General features: G+C 41.6%; 1 protein-coding gene across 10 annotated transcripts in view; it reads left to right on the forward strand.

Moving 5' to 3' along the window:
• The window catches only part of Dgki (diacylglycerol kinase iota), a 471,870-nt gene that overhangs the window by 194,921 nt on the left and 259,045 nt on the right, over nucleotides 1-17,904 (forward strand). For all 10 annotated transcript variants that reach the window (XM_028866082.2, XM_028866077.2, XM_037203652.1 and 7 more), the window contains exon 6: nucleotides 10,978-11,043. In XM_028866082.2, coding sequence (XP_028721915.1) covers nucleotides 10,978-11,043 — 66 coding nt within the window. The remainder of the gene's footprint in view (nucleotides 1-10,977; nucleotides 11,044-17,904) is intronic.

Raw genomic sequence — 17,904 nt, forward strand, 5'->3', positions numbered from 1 at the left:
GTCTCCTTTCCTGGCCATGATTATGGGTTTAGAATGTCGATATATGAATATTTTGGTGTAACCCATTAACCCATTGTGGTGCTCTTCTTTGTTGACCCCGTGAAGAGAGAGCTTATTCCTTTTTTGCTAAATACCTTGTCCTGTTCATTCAAGTCATGCTGTATGTCATAATTATTTATGCTCATTGTCATTGGCTTGTCTGATAGTATCTCTCTCCATTAGTGTAAACCTTAAGGATTATGCATGGAATTTGTCCCAAAATAATTGTGCCAGGACATAGATGGACCAAAATCAATGAGTATGTGCTGCCTGGATGCATTTGTAAGAAGATCCATTTCTTTGCAAAATTAATTAGAACTCTTGGTTGATGAAGGGCTTCTGAAGATGAAACTTGTGACCATGACTCACTCAAGTCTCTTAATGAAGGGACTTTAAGTCGATCATTCAATGTAAATGAAAGAGTATTCCTGTTAGAATTAGTTTGACCTTGGCTCAAATCCACCGCCACTATTTTCTTACTAATTGGTGAGAGTCTGGAGACTCAAGATGCTGGATACCAAGTCCTGCTTTTCTAAGGCAGTTTTTTAAAAAGTATTTGTGGACCCCTTCTATGTTGTGCTTTTGTGAGGTCAGGTTTCTTACTCATGATCTATGGATTGGATTATGATTTCTAAGAATTTTTTCAAGTATTCAGTGAATAATCTCTTGAATTGAATTGGGCATTTGAAAGTAACTAAACAATTATATTATGCTTTTTTTTTTTTTTTTTTTTTTTTTTACGTAACATATTTTTTTTTTTATTTTAAGTAAATTTATTTTACAACATCATTTAGTTCAACATAATAGCCACAGATTCCCCTGTTCTCCCACTCTCGCCCCCTCCCCTCCCCCCATCCCACCCCCCATTCCCACCTCCTCCAGATCAAGGTCTCCCCTGAGGACCGGGATCGACCTGGTAGACTCAGTCCAGCCAGGACCAGTCCCCCCTCCCAGACCGAGCCAAGTGTCCCTGCATATGTCCCAGGATTCAAACAGCCAACTCATGCAACAAGCCCAGGACCCGGCACCAACACACGGCTGCCTCCCAAACAGATCAAGCCAAATGACTGTCTCACCCGTTCAGGGGGCCTGATGCAGTTGGGGGCCCCTCAGCCTTTGGTTCATAGATCCTGTGCTTCCATTCGTTTGGCTATTTGTCCCTGTGCTTTATCCAACCCTGGCTTCAACAATTCTCGCTCATATAAACCCTCTTCTTTCTCACTAATTAGACTCCAGTGCTCCACCAGGGGCCCAGACATGGATGTCTGCATCCAGATTCCTCAGACCTTCCTTGGATGGGGTTTATGGCACAACTAACAGGGTGTCTGGCCATCCCATCACCGGGGTAGGTCAGTTCCTGCCGTCTCTCGTCCATTGCCAGCAGTCTTTTCTGGCGGTATCTTTGTGGATCTCCCTGGGCCTCCTAGCTCTCTGCTTCCTCCCCTTCTCATGTGGTCTTCATTTACCATGGTCTCCTATTCGTTGTTCTCCCTCTCTTTTCTTGATCCAGCTAGGATCTCCCACTCTCTTTCCCTCGACCGTCGCTCTTCATTGTTCCCACTCATGACCAGGCTGTTCATGTAGATCTCATCCATTTCTCCATGTCTTTTTTGGGGTCCCGTTTTCCAGGTAGCCTCACTGGTGATGTGAGTAGCAGTTCAGTCATCCTTGTTCCACATCTAGTATCTTCCTATGAGTGGGTACATACCATATTTGTCTTTCTGAGTCTGGGTCACCTCACTCAGGATGATTTTTTCTAGATCCATCCATTTGTCTGCAAACCGTATGATGTCATTGTTTTTCTCTGCTGAGTAGTATTCCATTGTGTATATGTGCCACAATTTATTTATCCATTCTTCAGTTGAAGGGCATCTAGGTTGTTTCCAGGTTTTGGCTATTACAAACAATGCTGATATGAACATAGCTGAGCAAGTGCTCTTGTGGTATGATTGAGCATTTCTTGGGTATATGCCCAAAAGTGGTATAGCTGGATCTTGGGGGAGATTGATTCCCAATTTTCTAAGAAAGCGCCATATTGATTTCCAAAGTGGTTGTACAAGCTTGCATTCCCACCAGCAGTGGAGGAGAGTTCCTCTAGCTCCACAACCTCTCCAGCATAAAGTGTCTTCAGTGTTTTTGATCTTAGCCATTCTGACAGGCGTAAGGTGGTATCTCAGAGTTGTTTTGATTTGCATTTCCCTGATGATTAGGGATGTTGAGCAGTTCCTTAAATGTCTTTCAGCCATTTGGGTTTCCTCTGTTGAGAATTCTCTGTTTAATTCTAAAGCCCATTTCTCAATTGGACTGTTGGTCGTTTTGATGTCTAATTTCTTGAGTTCCTTATATATTCTGGATATCAGTCCTCTGTCACCTGTGGGGTTGGTGAAGATCTTTTCCCATTCAGTAGGCTGTCGCTTTGCCTTGTTGACCGTATCCTTTGCTCTACAAAAGCTTCTCAGTTTCAGGAGGTCCCATTGATTGATTGTTTGTCTCAGTGTCTGCGCTACTGGTGTTATATTTAGGAAGTGATCTCCTATGCCAATGCGTTCAAGATTACTTCCTACTTTCTCTTCTAGCAGGTTTAGAGTAGCTGGATTTATGTTGAGGTCTTTGATCCACTTGGACTTAAGTTTTGTGCACGGTGACAGATATGGATCTATTTGCAGCCTTCTACACGTTGATATCCAGTTATGCCAGCACCATTTGTTGAAGATGCTTTCTTTTTTCCATTGTACACTTTTGGCTTCTTTGTCAAAAATTATATGTCCATAGGTGTGTGGGTTAATGTCAGGGTCTTCAATTCGATTCCATTGGTCCACATGTCGGTTTTTATGCCAATACCAAGCTGTTTTTATTACTGTAGCTCTATAGTAGAGCTTGAAGTTAGGGATTGTGATGCCTCCAGAAGTTGTTTTATTGTACAGGTTTCTTTTAGCTATTCTGGGTTTTTTGTTTTTCCATATGAAGTTGAGTATTATTCTTTCCAGGTCTGTGAAGAATTGTGTTGGTATTTTGATGGGGATTGCATTGAATCTGTATATTGCTTTTGGTAAGATTGCCATTTTTACTATGTTAACCCTGCCTATCCATGAGCATGGGAGATCTTTCCATTTTCTGACATCTTCTTCAATTTCTTTTTTCAGGGACTTAAAGTTCTTGTCATATAGGTCCTTCACTTGCTTGGTTAGTGTTACCCCAAGGTATTTTATGTCATTTTTGGCTATTGTAAAGGGTGATGTATCTCTAATTGCCTTCTCATCTTCTTTGTCCATTGTATATAGGAAGGCTACTGATTTTTTTGAGTTGATCTTGTATCCTGCTATGTTGCTGAAGGTGTTTATAAGCTTTATCAATCCCTGGGTGGAATCTTTGGGGTCACTCATGTATACTATCATGTCATCTGCAAATAGGAAAAGCTTGACTTCTTCCTTTCCAATTTGAATTCCCTTAATCTCCTTATGTTGTCTTATTGCTCTGGCTAGAACTTCAAGTACTATATTGAATAAGTATGGGGAGAGTGGACAGCCTTGCCTCGTTCCTGATTTTAGTGGAATTGCTTTGAGTTTCTCTCCATTTAATTTGATGTTGGCTGTTGGTTTGCTATATATTGCCTTTATTATGTTTAGGTATGTTCCCGTATTCCTGATCACTCCAAGACATTTATCATGAAGGGGTGTTGGATTTTGTCAAATGCCTTTTCTGCATCTAGTGAGATGATCATGTGGTTTTTTTCTTTGAGTTTGTTTATATGGTGTATTACGTTGATGGACTTTCGTATGTTGAACCACCCTTGCATCCCTGGGATGAAGCCTACTTGATCATGGTGGATAATTGTTCTGATGTGTTCTTGGAGTCTGTTTGCCAATATTTTATTGAGTGTTTTTTCATCAATGTTCATGAGGGAGATCGGTCTGTAGTTCTCTTTCTTTGTTGTATCCTTGTTTGGTTTAGGAATCAGGGTAATTGTAGCCTCATAAAAGGAGTTTGGTAATGTTCCTTCTGTTTCTATTATGTGGAACAATTTAGAGAGTATTGGTATTAACTCTTCTTTGAAGATCTGGTAGAATTCTGCGCTGAAACCATCTGGTCCTGGGCTTTTTTTGGTTGGGAGACTTTTAATGACTGTTTCTATTTCCTTAGGGGTTATTGGGCTATTTAAATAGTTTATCTGGTCTTGATTTAACTTAGGTATGTGGTACTTATCCAGAAAAATGTCCATTTCTTTTAGGTTTTCCAGTTTTGTGGAGTAGAGGTTTTTGAAATATGACCTTATAATTCTCTGGATTTCCTCAATGTCTGTTGTTATGTCCCCCTTTTCATTTCTGATTTTGTTGATTTGGATTCTCTCTCTCTGTCTTTTGGTTAGTTTGGATAAGGGCTTGTCTATCTTGTTGATTTTCTCAAAGAACCAACTCTTTGTTTCATTAATTTTTTGTATTATTCTCTTAGTTTCTAATTTATTAATTTCCCCTCTCACTTTGATAATTTCCTGGCGTCTATTCTTCCTGGGAGACTTTGCTTCTTCTTGTTCTAGAGCTTTCAGGTGTGCTGTTAAGTCACTAGTGTGAGATTTCTCCAACTTCTTTATGTGTGCATTTAGTGCTATGAATTTCCCTCTTAGCACTGCTTTCATTGTGTCCCATAAGTTTGGGTATGTGGTGTCTTCATTTTCATTGATCTCTAGGAAGTCTTTAATTTCTTTCTTTATTTCTTCCTTAACCCATTGGTGATTTAGTTGAGCATTATTCAGTTTCCATGAGAAAGTAGGTTTTCTGTAGTTTTTGTTGTTGTTGAGATCTAACTTTAACCCATGGTGGTCTGATAGAACACAGGAGGTTATTCTAATTGTTTTGTATCTGTTGAGATATGCTTTGTGGCCAAGTATGTGGTCAATTTTAGAGAAAGTTCCATGGGGTGCTGAGAAGAATGTATATTCTTTCTTGTTAGGATGGAATGTTCTGTAGATATCAATTAGGTCCAATTGGGTCATGATATCAGTTAAGTCCTTTATTTCTCTGTTAAGTTTCAATTTGGGAGATCTGTCCAGTGGTGAAAGTGGGGTGTTGAGATCTCCCACTATTAATGTGTGGGGTTTTATATGTGGTTTAAGCTTTAGTAATGTTTCTTTTACATATGTGGGTGCCCTTGTGTTTGGGGCATAAATGTTCAGAATTGAAACTTCATCTTGGTGGATCTTTCCTGTGATGAATATGTAATGTCCTTCTTTATCTCTTTTGATTGATTTTAGTTTGAAGTCTATTTTGTTGGATATCAGTATGGCTACCCTGCTTGTTTCTTAAGACCATTTGATTGGAAAGTCTTTTCCCAGCCTTTTATTCTTAGGTAGTGTCTGTCTTTGAATTTGAGATGTGTTTCTTGTATGCAGCAGAAAGTTGGGTTCTGCTTTCGTATCCATTCTGTAAGTCTATGTCTTTTTATAGGTGAATTAAGTCCGTTGATATTAAGGGATATTAACGACCAGTGATTGTTCATCCCTGTCATTTTTGGTGGTAGTGTGTGTGTACTTCCCTTCTTTGGGGTTTACTGTTGTGGCTTTATCTATTGCCTGTGTTTTCGAGTGTGTATCTGACTTCCTTAGGTTGGAATTTTCCTTCTAGTGCTTTCTGTAGGGCTGGGTTTGTGGATAGGTATTGTTTAAATCTGGCTTTGTCTTCGAATGTCTTGTTCCTTCCGTCTATGATGATTGAAAGTTTTGCTGGGTATATTAGTCTGGGCTGACATCCATGGTTTCTTAGTGTCTGCATTACATCTGTCCAGGTCCTTCTGGCTTTCAAAGTCTCCATTGAGAAATCGGGTGTTATTCTGATGGGTTTACCTTTATAGGTCACTTGGCCTTTTTCCTTGGCTGCTCTTAATATTCTTTCTTTATTCTGTACATTTAGTTGTTTAATTATTATGTGTCGAGGGGACTTTTTTTGGGGGTCTAGTCTGTTTGGTGTTCTATAGGCTTCTTGTATCTTCATAGGCATTTCCTTCTTTAAGTTGGGAAAGTTTTCTTCTATAATTTTGTTGAATATATTTTCTGTGCCTTTGAGTTGGTATTCTTCACCTTCTTCTATCCCTATAATTCGTAGGTTTGGTCTTTTCATGGTGTCCCAGATTTCTTGGACATTTTGGTTCATGACTTTGTTGGCTTTAGTGTTTCCTTCGACTGATGAAACTATTTCTTCTACTGTATCTTCAATGCCAGAAATCCTCTCTTCCACCTCTTGCATTCTGTTGGTTATACTTGCATCCGAAGTTCCTGATCTTTTACTCAGGGTTTCTATTTCCAGCATTCCCTCTGTTTGTGTCTTCTTTATTTTTTCAATTTCCTTTTTCAGTTCTTGGCCTGTTTCCTTTGTTTGTTTCATTGCTTTTTCATGATTTTCTTTCAGTGTTTTATTGTTTTCTTCCAGGACTTTAATGTTTTCTTCCAGGACTTTAATGTTTTCTTCCAGGAATTTATTTTTTTCTTGGAGGGCTTTATTGTTTTCTTCTAATTTGTTTGCTCTTTCCTCTAGTTGTTTATAGCGTTCTTCCAATTTCCTTGTCTTTTCCTCTACACAAGCCTCTACCTTCTTCATGAAGTTACTCATAAGGCTACTTTCTTCTGCTTCTTCCAATTTTTGGTGTTCAGGTCTAGATGTTGGAGGCGGGCTAGGTTCTGGTGATGCTGTATTGCTCTTCATTTTGCTGTATGTACTTCTGCCTTGACGTCTGCCCATCTCCTTGTGGTTCTTTCTTCGTCTTATCAGTGTACTTGTTTCAGAAAGAGCTGACAGATTCAGGAAGACTCTCTCTTTTGTCCAAAAGGGAGTTCTCTTGTCCAACTCTCTGTTCCAGAAGGGAAGTCCGGGGCGGGCTCTGGTCCAGAATGGCAATCGGGAGCAGGCTGGGAGCTGGGGGCCGGTCTCTAAGTCTCAGGAAGTGGCTGGAGTCGTGGGCAGATGGGCGTGGGGACAGGGCGCGGAGATTGCAGGGGCTGCCGGGGGGCTTGGAAAAGGGGATCCCTCCCGATGGGGCTAGAAGGGGAGCTGTCCGGTGGCCAGAACCTGGTGCCAAGTTGGGCAGGTCTTCCCGGAGTGCATATTATGCTTTTCTTATGAGCCTTGAAATAATGTATCACTGATGTTTTAACACCTGTAAGTAATAGCTTTTTCTCTGCCCAGTGCTTGAAGTGGTATATAAATAATTCAGAAACTACTGTGATATTGTTTTAGAAACTTTCGTTGCCTTCTTAACAACAATCTATTGACAGTCACATATGCAGTGTAAGGATCTCAAGTCTAATACCAGTCCACCAATGTAAGATATATGAATTACACTCAAAAGGACACTGTGTGAAAAATCTAATTTCAGCCCAACAATTCAGGAGCTCTGGATAACTATCTAAATAAAAATGTATGAAGAATCTGATTTTGGTCTAATAATTTAGGAGATATGAATAACAGTCAGGAGAAAATGGTATGAAAATTGAAGGTCCCTGAGCAAAAAGGGTCAGAAAACAATAGTGATTTGATGCTGATGGCTTTTCTTTCCTTATTGATGAAGACAGATGATGGCCCTCCTTCTCCCAAGTGGTAACCACCTGGTTTAATTGTCAAATAAATAAGGTTTAGGATTCTATTCAACTCAATAAACATTTATTGACTATTTACTTAGTTTCAATGATGCTTAAGTTGCAGAATAAATGTATTAGGCCTAAGAAGAACTTTAAGCACAAGGTTGTGTGACATCTCAAATTATACAGCTAAACATTTCAGGAACATTGTCAGTTTCTCCTGCAATAGCAGTTTGGATAAGTTTAATCAGTTACTTTATCTGGGCCTTCATGTCTTCAGTTTCCTCTGTACTGTACTCTTTGGAAGGGTAATCTTAATAATATTGAATGGTAGAGTCACATAAGTTCATATAAACATTTTCCATAAAGTTGGGTTTTTTATATCATAAATGGACTGAACTTTGGGATGCCATAAATCTGCTCGCCAACCAGATGGTGGTGGCACACTCCTTTAGTCCCAGCACTTGGGAGGCAGAGCCAGGTGAATCTCTGTGAGTTTGAGGCCAGTCTGGTCTACAGAGCCAGATCCAGGACAGGCACTGAAACTACACAGAGAAACACTGTCTTGAAAAAAAAAATCTGCTTGCCAAATGGTCTGTGTTGTGGTACAAATGATCAAGTGAGCCACCTCATTTCTAAGTCACTGTTGACTTGTGGGAATTATTGGTTTAATCTTTTGAATGGAGCTGTCACTAGCTAAATGATCCCATGAGTCAGTTGTGATTTCTCATAGATAATTGCATCCAATTCTCCTAATATTTCTCTTCTTAAATTGATAGTCACTGAGTGACTTGTAATCTCACCAAGTGCAGAATTTCTCTTAACATCAGTGACAGTGTTCATTTTCCTTCAGTTTTTGCTAAACTAACAGCTATTATATTAAATGTTTCTACGCCTTTTAATTATTATTTGACGTTTTTATGTATTCAACATTTCCACACCTGACTGTCATTGCAATTGTTTATCGGGGTGTCATGAGGAAGTAGTGAATCTAATCTTTCAGAGAAGAGAGGTGGGGACCCAGTGGGAGGAGAGCCTGCTCCCAGCCAGCGAGAGTGGGAATTTTGCTTTTATGCTTACATTTTAAGTAACCTCTCTATATGTAAGTAAAATCAGATCTTTGGGGATGGGGGCTCTACAGTAGTGAGTTGGAACATACTGAAGTTAGTAGAGACTCCCGTTCTTCCCAATCTTTCTTTGTAAGCAGGTACTGATCTCTAGAAGAGACTGCGGGCTCAGCATCAATGTCACCTGCCAAGTGAGCAGCTAGGTGGCCCGGGACCTTTATTCCCACTTAGTGTAGGGTTTGCATTGAACTGATGGGATAAACACCAGAAGCCTGCATGTCCTTGCAGTTGCTGCTTTGACAGTCATAGACAGCCACTGTCCATGTGGGTGTTGAAGCTTACACAGGCATCTGACATTGCCTGTGCCAGCCCAGTCCTCTGAACTTCTTCAGGGAAAGCCATTAGTATTGTCCAGGTAACCTGAGGTGCTCTTGCTGGAAGAGGATCCTGATACTAGCTAACTCAGGCAACTGCATTCTAATTGCTTACTAATGAGGAGGTAGGCATGGTTTCCAGGGCTAAAGGAGGTGTGGCAGCAGTTGTTATAACAGCAGAAGAGGAGGCAGGGAGTTGTGAGGACACTAGACTACAATTTAATTACCCAAATTAAGACATTTCAGTATTTTAACAGCTCTGGAACTTTTCTGGTACATTCCTACTGAGAAGTATCTCTATCCATTATTATTCTTATGAGGATTAAAACAATTGCTATATATAAAGTATCATTAAAAGTGTGAAAGACTGCTTAGGGTTAGCTATTCTTATTATCTTCTTTCTGAGAACAGTGTGAAACTGTGTTTTTGTTTTACTGAATGGGGGCAGTAGGAAAAGCAAGATGAAAATTGTACTGGTTCTTGGGATTATCCTGTTTCTAGATCTTACTATCATCAAAAGACCGTTACCCCTCCAGGGATCATATTTTACTTTATTTTAAATTGATTTGACATAAAAGAGCAATAGAGGTGATATTTCAGTATTAAAAGTGCTAATGTTTGTTGGAGGTCTTCTTGTCATTTCATGCCTGGAATTTCATGCCTTGACACAACCAACCAACCTTCTGTTCCTCCCCCTTCTTCTTCCCTCCCCCATCTCTCTTATCTTCTTCTGCTCCCTTCTTTCCTCCCTCCCTCTTTACCCCCCTCCTTCTCTCCCTCCCTTCATTCCCTTCACAGTGGTCTATTTTCTCCCATCCAAGTATTGACCAGCCCCAACTTTGCTTAGCTTCTTCCATTAGGCATGTTCAAGGTGGTGTGGCTCTAGACCTATCTGCCTTCTTTGTCTGTCTCCACGTAGAACAGTGCCTATGGTATGTAACAGGCAGTCTGCTGGCAACATCCGTTAAAGGCACTGTTAAAGGGAGACTGTGGTTTGTGGCTAAATTCTCTAAGAGGCAACGTGTGTTTCCTCAGGAAAGGACAGGAGTTAGAGGAAAGGAAGCACTTTATATTGTTGGTGTAAGAGGGATGATGTGCACCAAGGCTCCTCTTTACCTTTAGTGCTGTAGATGACACTCCTTGTTGCTATACACAGCTAGCGGAGATTGAATTACTTGAGTCTACCCCGGTGATGATCATCTACTTGGCATGGAAAATACTTTCCTAAGTTTATGATAAGAATCAACCTTGAAAGCTGATCTAGTTCAAGGTGGCCAAGGGTGGTGTATGAACAGCTGTTGTCCATACGCTAATCCTCTTGTCTTTGACATCTCTTTTCTTTAACATTTCTCTTCCTTCACTTTATCTAGTGACAGTGTCTCAAATCAGTGTCCTATATCAGGAGATGTGTCTGAGAATATGATCTTGGGAATTCCTTGTGGCTATAAGGTTTAGTATGGTGTGGCACATCCACCATATGAAGCATTTCGTGTGCACTTGTTCAGTCCAATTGGAGATAATCCCATCAGCTTCTTCCCTTCGACTGTTCACCACTCTTTGGGTTTTTCTTTTATGAGCCACAGCTACCTCCCAGCTGGAGATCCTTCCCCTCACTCACAAATCTGCATGGACTTTTCTAGTAAGAAAGTGCAGTGAGTGCCGTCTGCTGTGTCCTGGGCACTGGAAAGGCAAGGCTGGAGGAAGTACTGAGCAGAATGCACAGTGCAGAAGATTGCTGGGAGTGGAGAAGGAACTTCATTTATTCTGACTGTATTCACATTTATTGTTGAATAAGTCACACCTACACATGTTTACTTCTGTGCTTCTCCCGGTTTGGATTATAGCGAATAGAAATCTATAATCCAAACCATCAGACAATAAATGCTGAGGACTGCAAATGAAAACTTACTCACTTCTTTCTGTTTCCTTGCAGAACTTTGTGCGTCACCACTGGGTCCACAGGCGGCGGCAGGAGGGAAAATGTAAGCAGTGTGGTAAGGTAAGGGCCCAGCCACCCACGGCCACCGCAGCAGGTTCCTCAGGCCTTGGCAAGCTCCCAAGGTAGATGAGCCCTGTCTCTAAATGTGATGTCCCCTGAATCCTTTTTTTTTCCCCTGGTAGGCCTTCTTTCTCCAAGTCTCCTTTTCAGTTCTTCTAGATGTCTCTACAATCAATGATAATCTAAATAAAAGGAAATTATGATCCCCCCCCCCAGAGATGGCTACATTGGTGCAAGGACCCATTGAATTTTGAAAAGGAAGTTTGCCTATTTTGTTAAAGTCCTTCATGAAGGTTACTGGCCCATTCTATTCATTTGATCAGAAATATCAAAGAATAAAATTAAAAAAGAGGGTGGTTGAGCTGATACACGAGTGTGGACATGTATATCATGATGCATAACATGATGCAGAACTGTCTAGAATACCACGTGGTCTGAAGCTAGAAAAGTGTTGCTTTCTTGAGACACTGTCCAGTCTCTGGCAAAAGATGCTTTCTTCAGTGGTGTTTCTGTTCACCCTCCCCCCCCCAACCCCCAGGACTCAGGGATGCTTGGAAGAGTGAGGTGCGGCAAGGGTGGTGGGCGGTGTGACTAATCCTGTAGGTGCTGTACATTCTCCATTGTGCTGACCTTGACTTATTTGAGACATAGCTTTCCCCAGTGTACAACGGCTGACTTTACAGATGCTGTGGTCTGCTGCGGCAGCGACACTGTAGCACTCAGCATGGATTCCACTGAATGCTGTCAATAAGAAGCAGATGGGCAGTCAAGGCGAGTTCTGCTTTTGCAGAGAACAATGTAATTTTCGAGAACAGAGAGAGGATGTGGAAGAAGAGGTTGATGGCAGGGTAACTAGTTTTGGAGGCAAGGATGTCATTGTGGTGACACCCCGGTGAATACTTTCCTTTCTTTGGGGAAAAACACCATCCTGGAGAACTCTGTACGTCACACCACTTAGCAGTTCAGGCCATAATAGAGTTGGATGCATTTTATTAAATGAGAAGCCATAAACACAATGTCTTTTGTGAGGAATATTCCCTGCAGCCATATTGTACCTTCTTTGTAGCCTCCTTTTATGGTGGCTTAGTCAGCTAGGGAGAAATGCTGGACTCTGTACCCTATGATGCTATGGCCTTGTCTCCTTCCCTGGCCCTTGCTCTTAAGCAGCATCCACAAGTGCTCACAGCTTGCTGAACACCACGGGTATCAGTGGACATGTCCTGGCTCATCACACAATGTTCCCATAAAAATAGTGCTGTTATACTCATCTCCTGCATTTATATTCCTGTTGCCTATAAATTCTTAGACTCAAGCAGTTATGAGATGGGTGCTTTTAGATATATGCCTCTTTGTTGGATAATAAATAACCATCACTGGATCCCAGCTTCTACCCTAGACTGGAGGCCAGCTAATGACTCTGCTTCCATTTACAGAGGAAGAGATTGCAAAGTCACATCAAGTCCAGGTGCTTTATGTAACTTCTGTTAGCACTGTTACCCAGTTTTACACTTTCTTAGATTCTAAACCCTACCTAGCCTCTCCCTTATACACAGGCGTGTGCGCACGCGCGCGCGAGCACACACACACACACACACACACACACACACACACACACACACACACACACAAAGAGAGGGAGAGAGAGAGACAGAGAGAGACAGAGACAGAGAGAGACAGAGACAGAGAGACATACACATGCACACACGAGAGAGAGACAGAGACAGAGACAGAGACAGAGTGCTCTCAGAGGAGAGCAGAGGAGCGAGTGTGTGTTCCATAATTCTGTAACTTACTCATTGGAATAGAATTAAAAAAAGTAAGTACTTCACTTAGGAAAACTTCTTTATGTGTATATAATTTTATGTGTGTTTTTTGGTGGTTTGTAAACTTTGGGGATTTTAAAGGAATGTTAGTGAGTTATTGATGGTTTCAATTTCTACTTTTTAATTCAACAATAAAATAAATATTTGGAGTGGTGTCCTCTTGAGCCTTGACTGTGCATTTGGCTGTGTATGTATGACTGTTAGTGACTATCTCGTGAGAGAGCTCTTGGTGCAATTGCATAATTCTTTAACATGAGCTGGACTCCAGCCTACCAAGTGTAGAACCATTGTGCATAGTTTTACATTGTCCTTTATATTTTGTGTTATCAGCAAGGCAGAGTGCAGTCAGAAAAGAGAGGAGACACTCACACTCAAGTCATTCAGTCTGATGAGGCTTTGATATATAAAGAAAATATTTAAAATGGTGTGGTGAGGGTCACAAAGATGACTGCTGACGGGGAACCCAAAGAGACCAGAGCCTGTGAGGATCACATGATTCACCAGCTGAGATGTCCTGCCGGAGAGAGACATGCATATCCCCATTTGCTTCCAGTCAAGAATGGCCAGAGCCAATGCAAACGAGAGTTCAAGGCCAGTCCATAAAGGCCAACTTTGTACTGTGGGATATAGGGTCTGCAATCTATGGTAAAAGCCAGGATGCAATGCTAAGTCTGCCTGTAACTAATTATTCATGACGATAATCCACTGTGTTCATTCAACCCAAATGCACTCAGTAATTAGTTGTCAAAAGTTCTTTAAAGTGTCAAAATGCAGAGGAAAAGTATAGTAATGATTCTGGCTGACTGGACCCTCAATTCTTTCAGAATACCAGGCATTAAAACCTACTTACTCATCAGTGTAACTATAGAAACATGTTTGTCAATCACAGTTTGAAAACATATCTTTCATTTTTTTTTTGTCTGGGAACATAAAAATGTTGCAAAACAAAGCAGCTGCTTTTTAAAATTCATAAGTTGAATTTTTGGATATTTAATATTTTTGAAGTATTAAGCACACTTTATAGCATTTAAAAATATTATTTATGTTTTATGTGTATAGATGTTTTGCCTACACATATGTCTGTGCACCACACGCATGAAGTACCCACTCACAGAGGCCAGAAGAGGGTGTCACTCATCTTCCCTGAAACTGCAGTTACAGGCAGCTGTTAGCCCCCATGTGGGTGCCAGGAACTCAGCCCACCGAGCCATCTTGCCAGCCCCCAGACATCAAATCTTGGAGGCAGTTTTTCATACCATGATACTTCATAAAACCTGGGTCTGGAGTTCTGATGCTTTTCAGTCCCCTAACTAGACAGGACATATCAGTATGAATTATTTGTTCATGGAACATATACTTTCACATGTATACATTTCAAATAGTTAAGTATATATAACAGGAAAAGGTGAAATCTAACTCTTTGATTGTAATGGATATTGTTTTAAAAAAAGTAACTTAAGATGAATGAGGAGTAGTATGTAAGAATACACACTTAAAGTATCCATAATAGCTTTTGTAATAGATAAATGAGAAGGTAATTAAAAACATTCTGTGGGGGGTACAGTTGAGACATCATAGTAAAAGGGATTATAGGTTGAGAAATAATGGCAAATGCTCCCCTGGAACACTGGGGGACGTTCCATTAAAGAAACAAAAGACCCTTTCTATAGTGATCTGAAAAGGTGTGTGCACCAGAATCAACTTTCCATGCACTGCTGGCTTTGGGTGAGATATGGAAGTGCCTGGGTGAGCCTGTGTGCACTGCTTAGGCAGATTCTTTTCTTCGCCTTCTGTGTGTTTGTCCTGTGATAACAGAGTGGCTTTTCACCACTGCTGTGGGGCAGTCATGGAGGAGGAACCAGGCCATATAAGCTGCCTGAGCTCTCCGAGCGGCCCTTCCAAGAGAACTGTTAGAAGCCTGGCCTTTCTCCCATCTGTGGCTGAGAGCAAGAGATGATGGAGACGGCCATCATTTCACTCTTCACTACGTTAGGTGCAGCCTAGAGGTGCTTTCATGGTGTCCTTCTCGCCATTTGATCGTTTCCCTTCTCCTTGCCATCTGATTATTTCACTCACTGTAATCTCATCTGGGTTCATGCAGGGAGGAGGAGTTGGAGGTCGAAGTCAAAGGGGACAAAGTTTCAGTCATGCAAGACCAGTAAGTCCTAGAGATCTACTGTGTAGTCTGGTCCCTAGGGTCAACAGCGTTGTGTTGGATACATGGCATTTTGCTAAGAGGGTTGATCTTATGTAAACTGGCTTACTTCCTCCCTCTTTCTCACCCCTGTTTTCCCTCCCTCCCTCCCTCCCTCCCTCCCTCCTTCCCTCCCTCCCTCCCTCCCTCCCTACCTCCTTCCTTCCTTTCTTCCTTCCTTGCTTTTTGTGGTGCTTGGAATTGAACCTGGGCCTTCAGAACTACTAGCCAGCCATTGTCCTACTAAGCTACACCCCCAGCCTTTATGTAAACTTTCTTGTTTCTGAAAATAAAGCAGGTGGGAGAAAGCTTTTGGAGGCTATGACTATGTTATTGGCACAGTTTGTGGATCTGGTTTCACAGGTATATGCTTATCTCCAAGCTCATCAAGTTATATATTTAAAACCTACAGCCTTTTGCATTTTATTTGCATCACAAAAGCATTAAAAATAAGGAGACAAGATGCTCAGCGTTTTGCTGCAGCCCTCTGGTGAATGCATCCTTTGGCTGCACCTGCAGAGCCATTGCGCTTGCTCCTCTTCCTCTGTCTTTGACCTGTCACTTTCCTCATGGACACAGCACATGAAGTACCACAATAACCCCAGAATCCTTTGCTCTCCCTTCAGCAGTTACCCACACTCGCATCCCCTTCTGGTAGCCGCCACTGGGGCTGTTGGTGTAGGTGAACTTCAGTCACATGTGTGGAACAGAGTCCAAAAATGCAGGGCCTGACCAGACTGGAAATCCTTCCTGATGTCTCAGCCAATAGCAGCTTCCCTTCTGCTGTGGCTCACCTGATCCCAAGGCAGATGGTCCTGAGACAAAAGTCCCCTTTCCATTTCCTTCCTTTTGTGGCTATACATCATAACCCCCTTCTTTTTCTCTGTCTTTGTTCCCCAGAATCTGACGCTAGGCATAAGCCTGGTAATAAATCTTCACTTTTGATTTATAACCTTTCATGATCCTGATCTCAGCACATTGTCTGTGTGCACTGCCCTTCTGAGTCTTATCAAAATGCAATGTGATACTTCTCAAGTAAAAAGATTTTCATAAAATGACCACTTCAAATGCAGTAATTGAGAAGCAAACAAAAAAAAAGTTCATCGAGAAACTTTTGAAGTATTTGCATTTCTCTCTCATTCAAAGGCACAAAATTATAAGAAAATGCCTGTAAAGCCCTCTGGGTGTCCAAGATATATGAATATGAGACTCAGATATTAATTGATAAGAATTATTTCCCCTTTGTACATGAAAAATTGATTGCAAACTATATCCAAATAACAATAAAAACAATTTAATATGTATTAGAAAAAGAAATATATAACTTTTTTGCTCTTTAAGTTGATAAAATATACAGTCTTGAGAATCTTAAAAATCCATATATATATATATATATATATATATATATATATATATATATATACCTACACACATGTCTGCAAATAAGATACATAACATATTTACAAACACTGCTGTTCTTACCAGAATTCTGTGGTGGTTAACTTTGGTTGTGAGCTTGACAAGATTAAGAATCGCCATGGAAACACAACTGTGAGTGTGACTGTGAGGTGTTTCCAAAAAGAAAGCTCCACCCTGGATATTTGCCACACTATTCCATAGGCTCCAGTCCTGGGGTGGATAAAAAGGGGAAAGTGAGCTGAGCACCAGCACCCATGTCTCCCTCTCCCTCTGCCTCTGCCTCTGCCTCTCCCTGTCCCTCCCTCCTCCCTCCCTCCTCCCTCCCTCCCTCCCTCCCTCCCTCCCCTCCTCCCTCCCCTCCTCTCTCTCTCTCTCTCTCTCTCTCCCTTCCCATCTCCCCTGCTCTCCCCTCCCCCTCTCTGCTTCCCAGCTGCCCCAGGCTCCTGCCCTCATGCCTTCTCTGCCATGATAGACCGGAACTGTGAGCCTCAGTAAATCCTCCCCTCCTTATGTTATTGTCAGGCAGTTAGCTAAAGCACTGGGAAAAGTAACCACACACCTAGAAGTCCACAGAGTGGCAGAAATGGAAATAAGAATTGTAGGGAAAGGAAGGGAGAGGATATTTAAGAGAAAGGAGAAGGGAGTGATTAAATACCCCAAACATGTCCAATCCCTGATTTTCAGGGAGAGGAAAGGGGCTGGAGCATAGGAGCAGCCAACAAACGAACAAGATTACCTGGAGAATGGAAAGAAGTTCTGGGACCACCAAGCTGACTGTTACCAGCTGCACTGTGCACATCCCCGGGCATCCTGGGATAGTCCGCTGGCTCCCCAGGCCACCACAGCAGCTTTTCAGTCACCATTCTCCATGGCTCTGCTTTAGGAAGAAGCCACCTGTGGAAGACATGCTTATGGTCTTGGATGCTCACCACCTTTTCAAGTCACTTTTCTTTCCTTCTTTTTTTTTTTTTTTTAAACTTTGGTTTAATTTTATGTTGTGGATGTTTTAGAATAATTTTTTATTAGTTAATTAATTAAATTTTTCCCCAGCCCGATCACATTCCCCCTCCCTCCCTTCCTCCTAGTCCCTCCCTTAGCCCTCTCTCCCTATCCACTCCTCCTCCTTTCTCTTTAGAAAAGGGCAGGCCTCCCATGTATATCAGCCAGCCATAGCATATCAAGTTTCAGTAAGACTAGGCACCTCCTCTTCTATTAAGGCTGGATGAGGCAACCCAGTAGGAGGAAAGGGTCCCTAGAACATCAAGTCACTTTTCTTGATCTAATTTCTGAGGAACATACTTCCTATCCTGCCTTGGTGTAGAGCCTAAGAGCATCAGGCACTTCGGACAGTGATGCCATGAAAAGTCCTCTTCAGTTAAAAATAGAGCAATGTGGGGCTGGAGATACAGTTCAGTGGCTAGCAGC

The sequence above is a fragment of the Peromyscus leucopus genome, chromosome 3 (genome assembly GCF_004664715.2).
Source record: "Peromyscus leucopus breed LL Stock chromosome 3, UCI_PerLeu_2.1, whole genome shotgun sequence".
Taxonomy (NCBI): Eukaryota; Metazoa; Chordata; class Mammalia; order Rodentia; family Cricetidae; genus Peromyscus; species Peromyscus leucopus.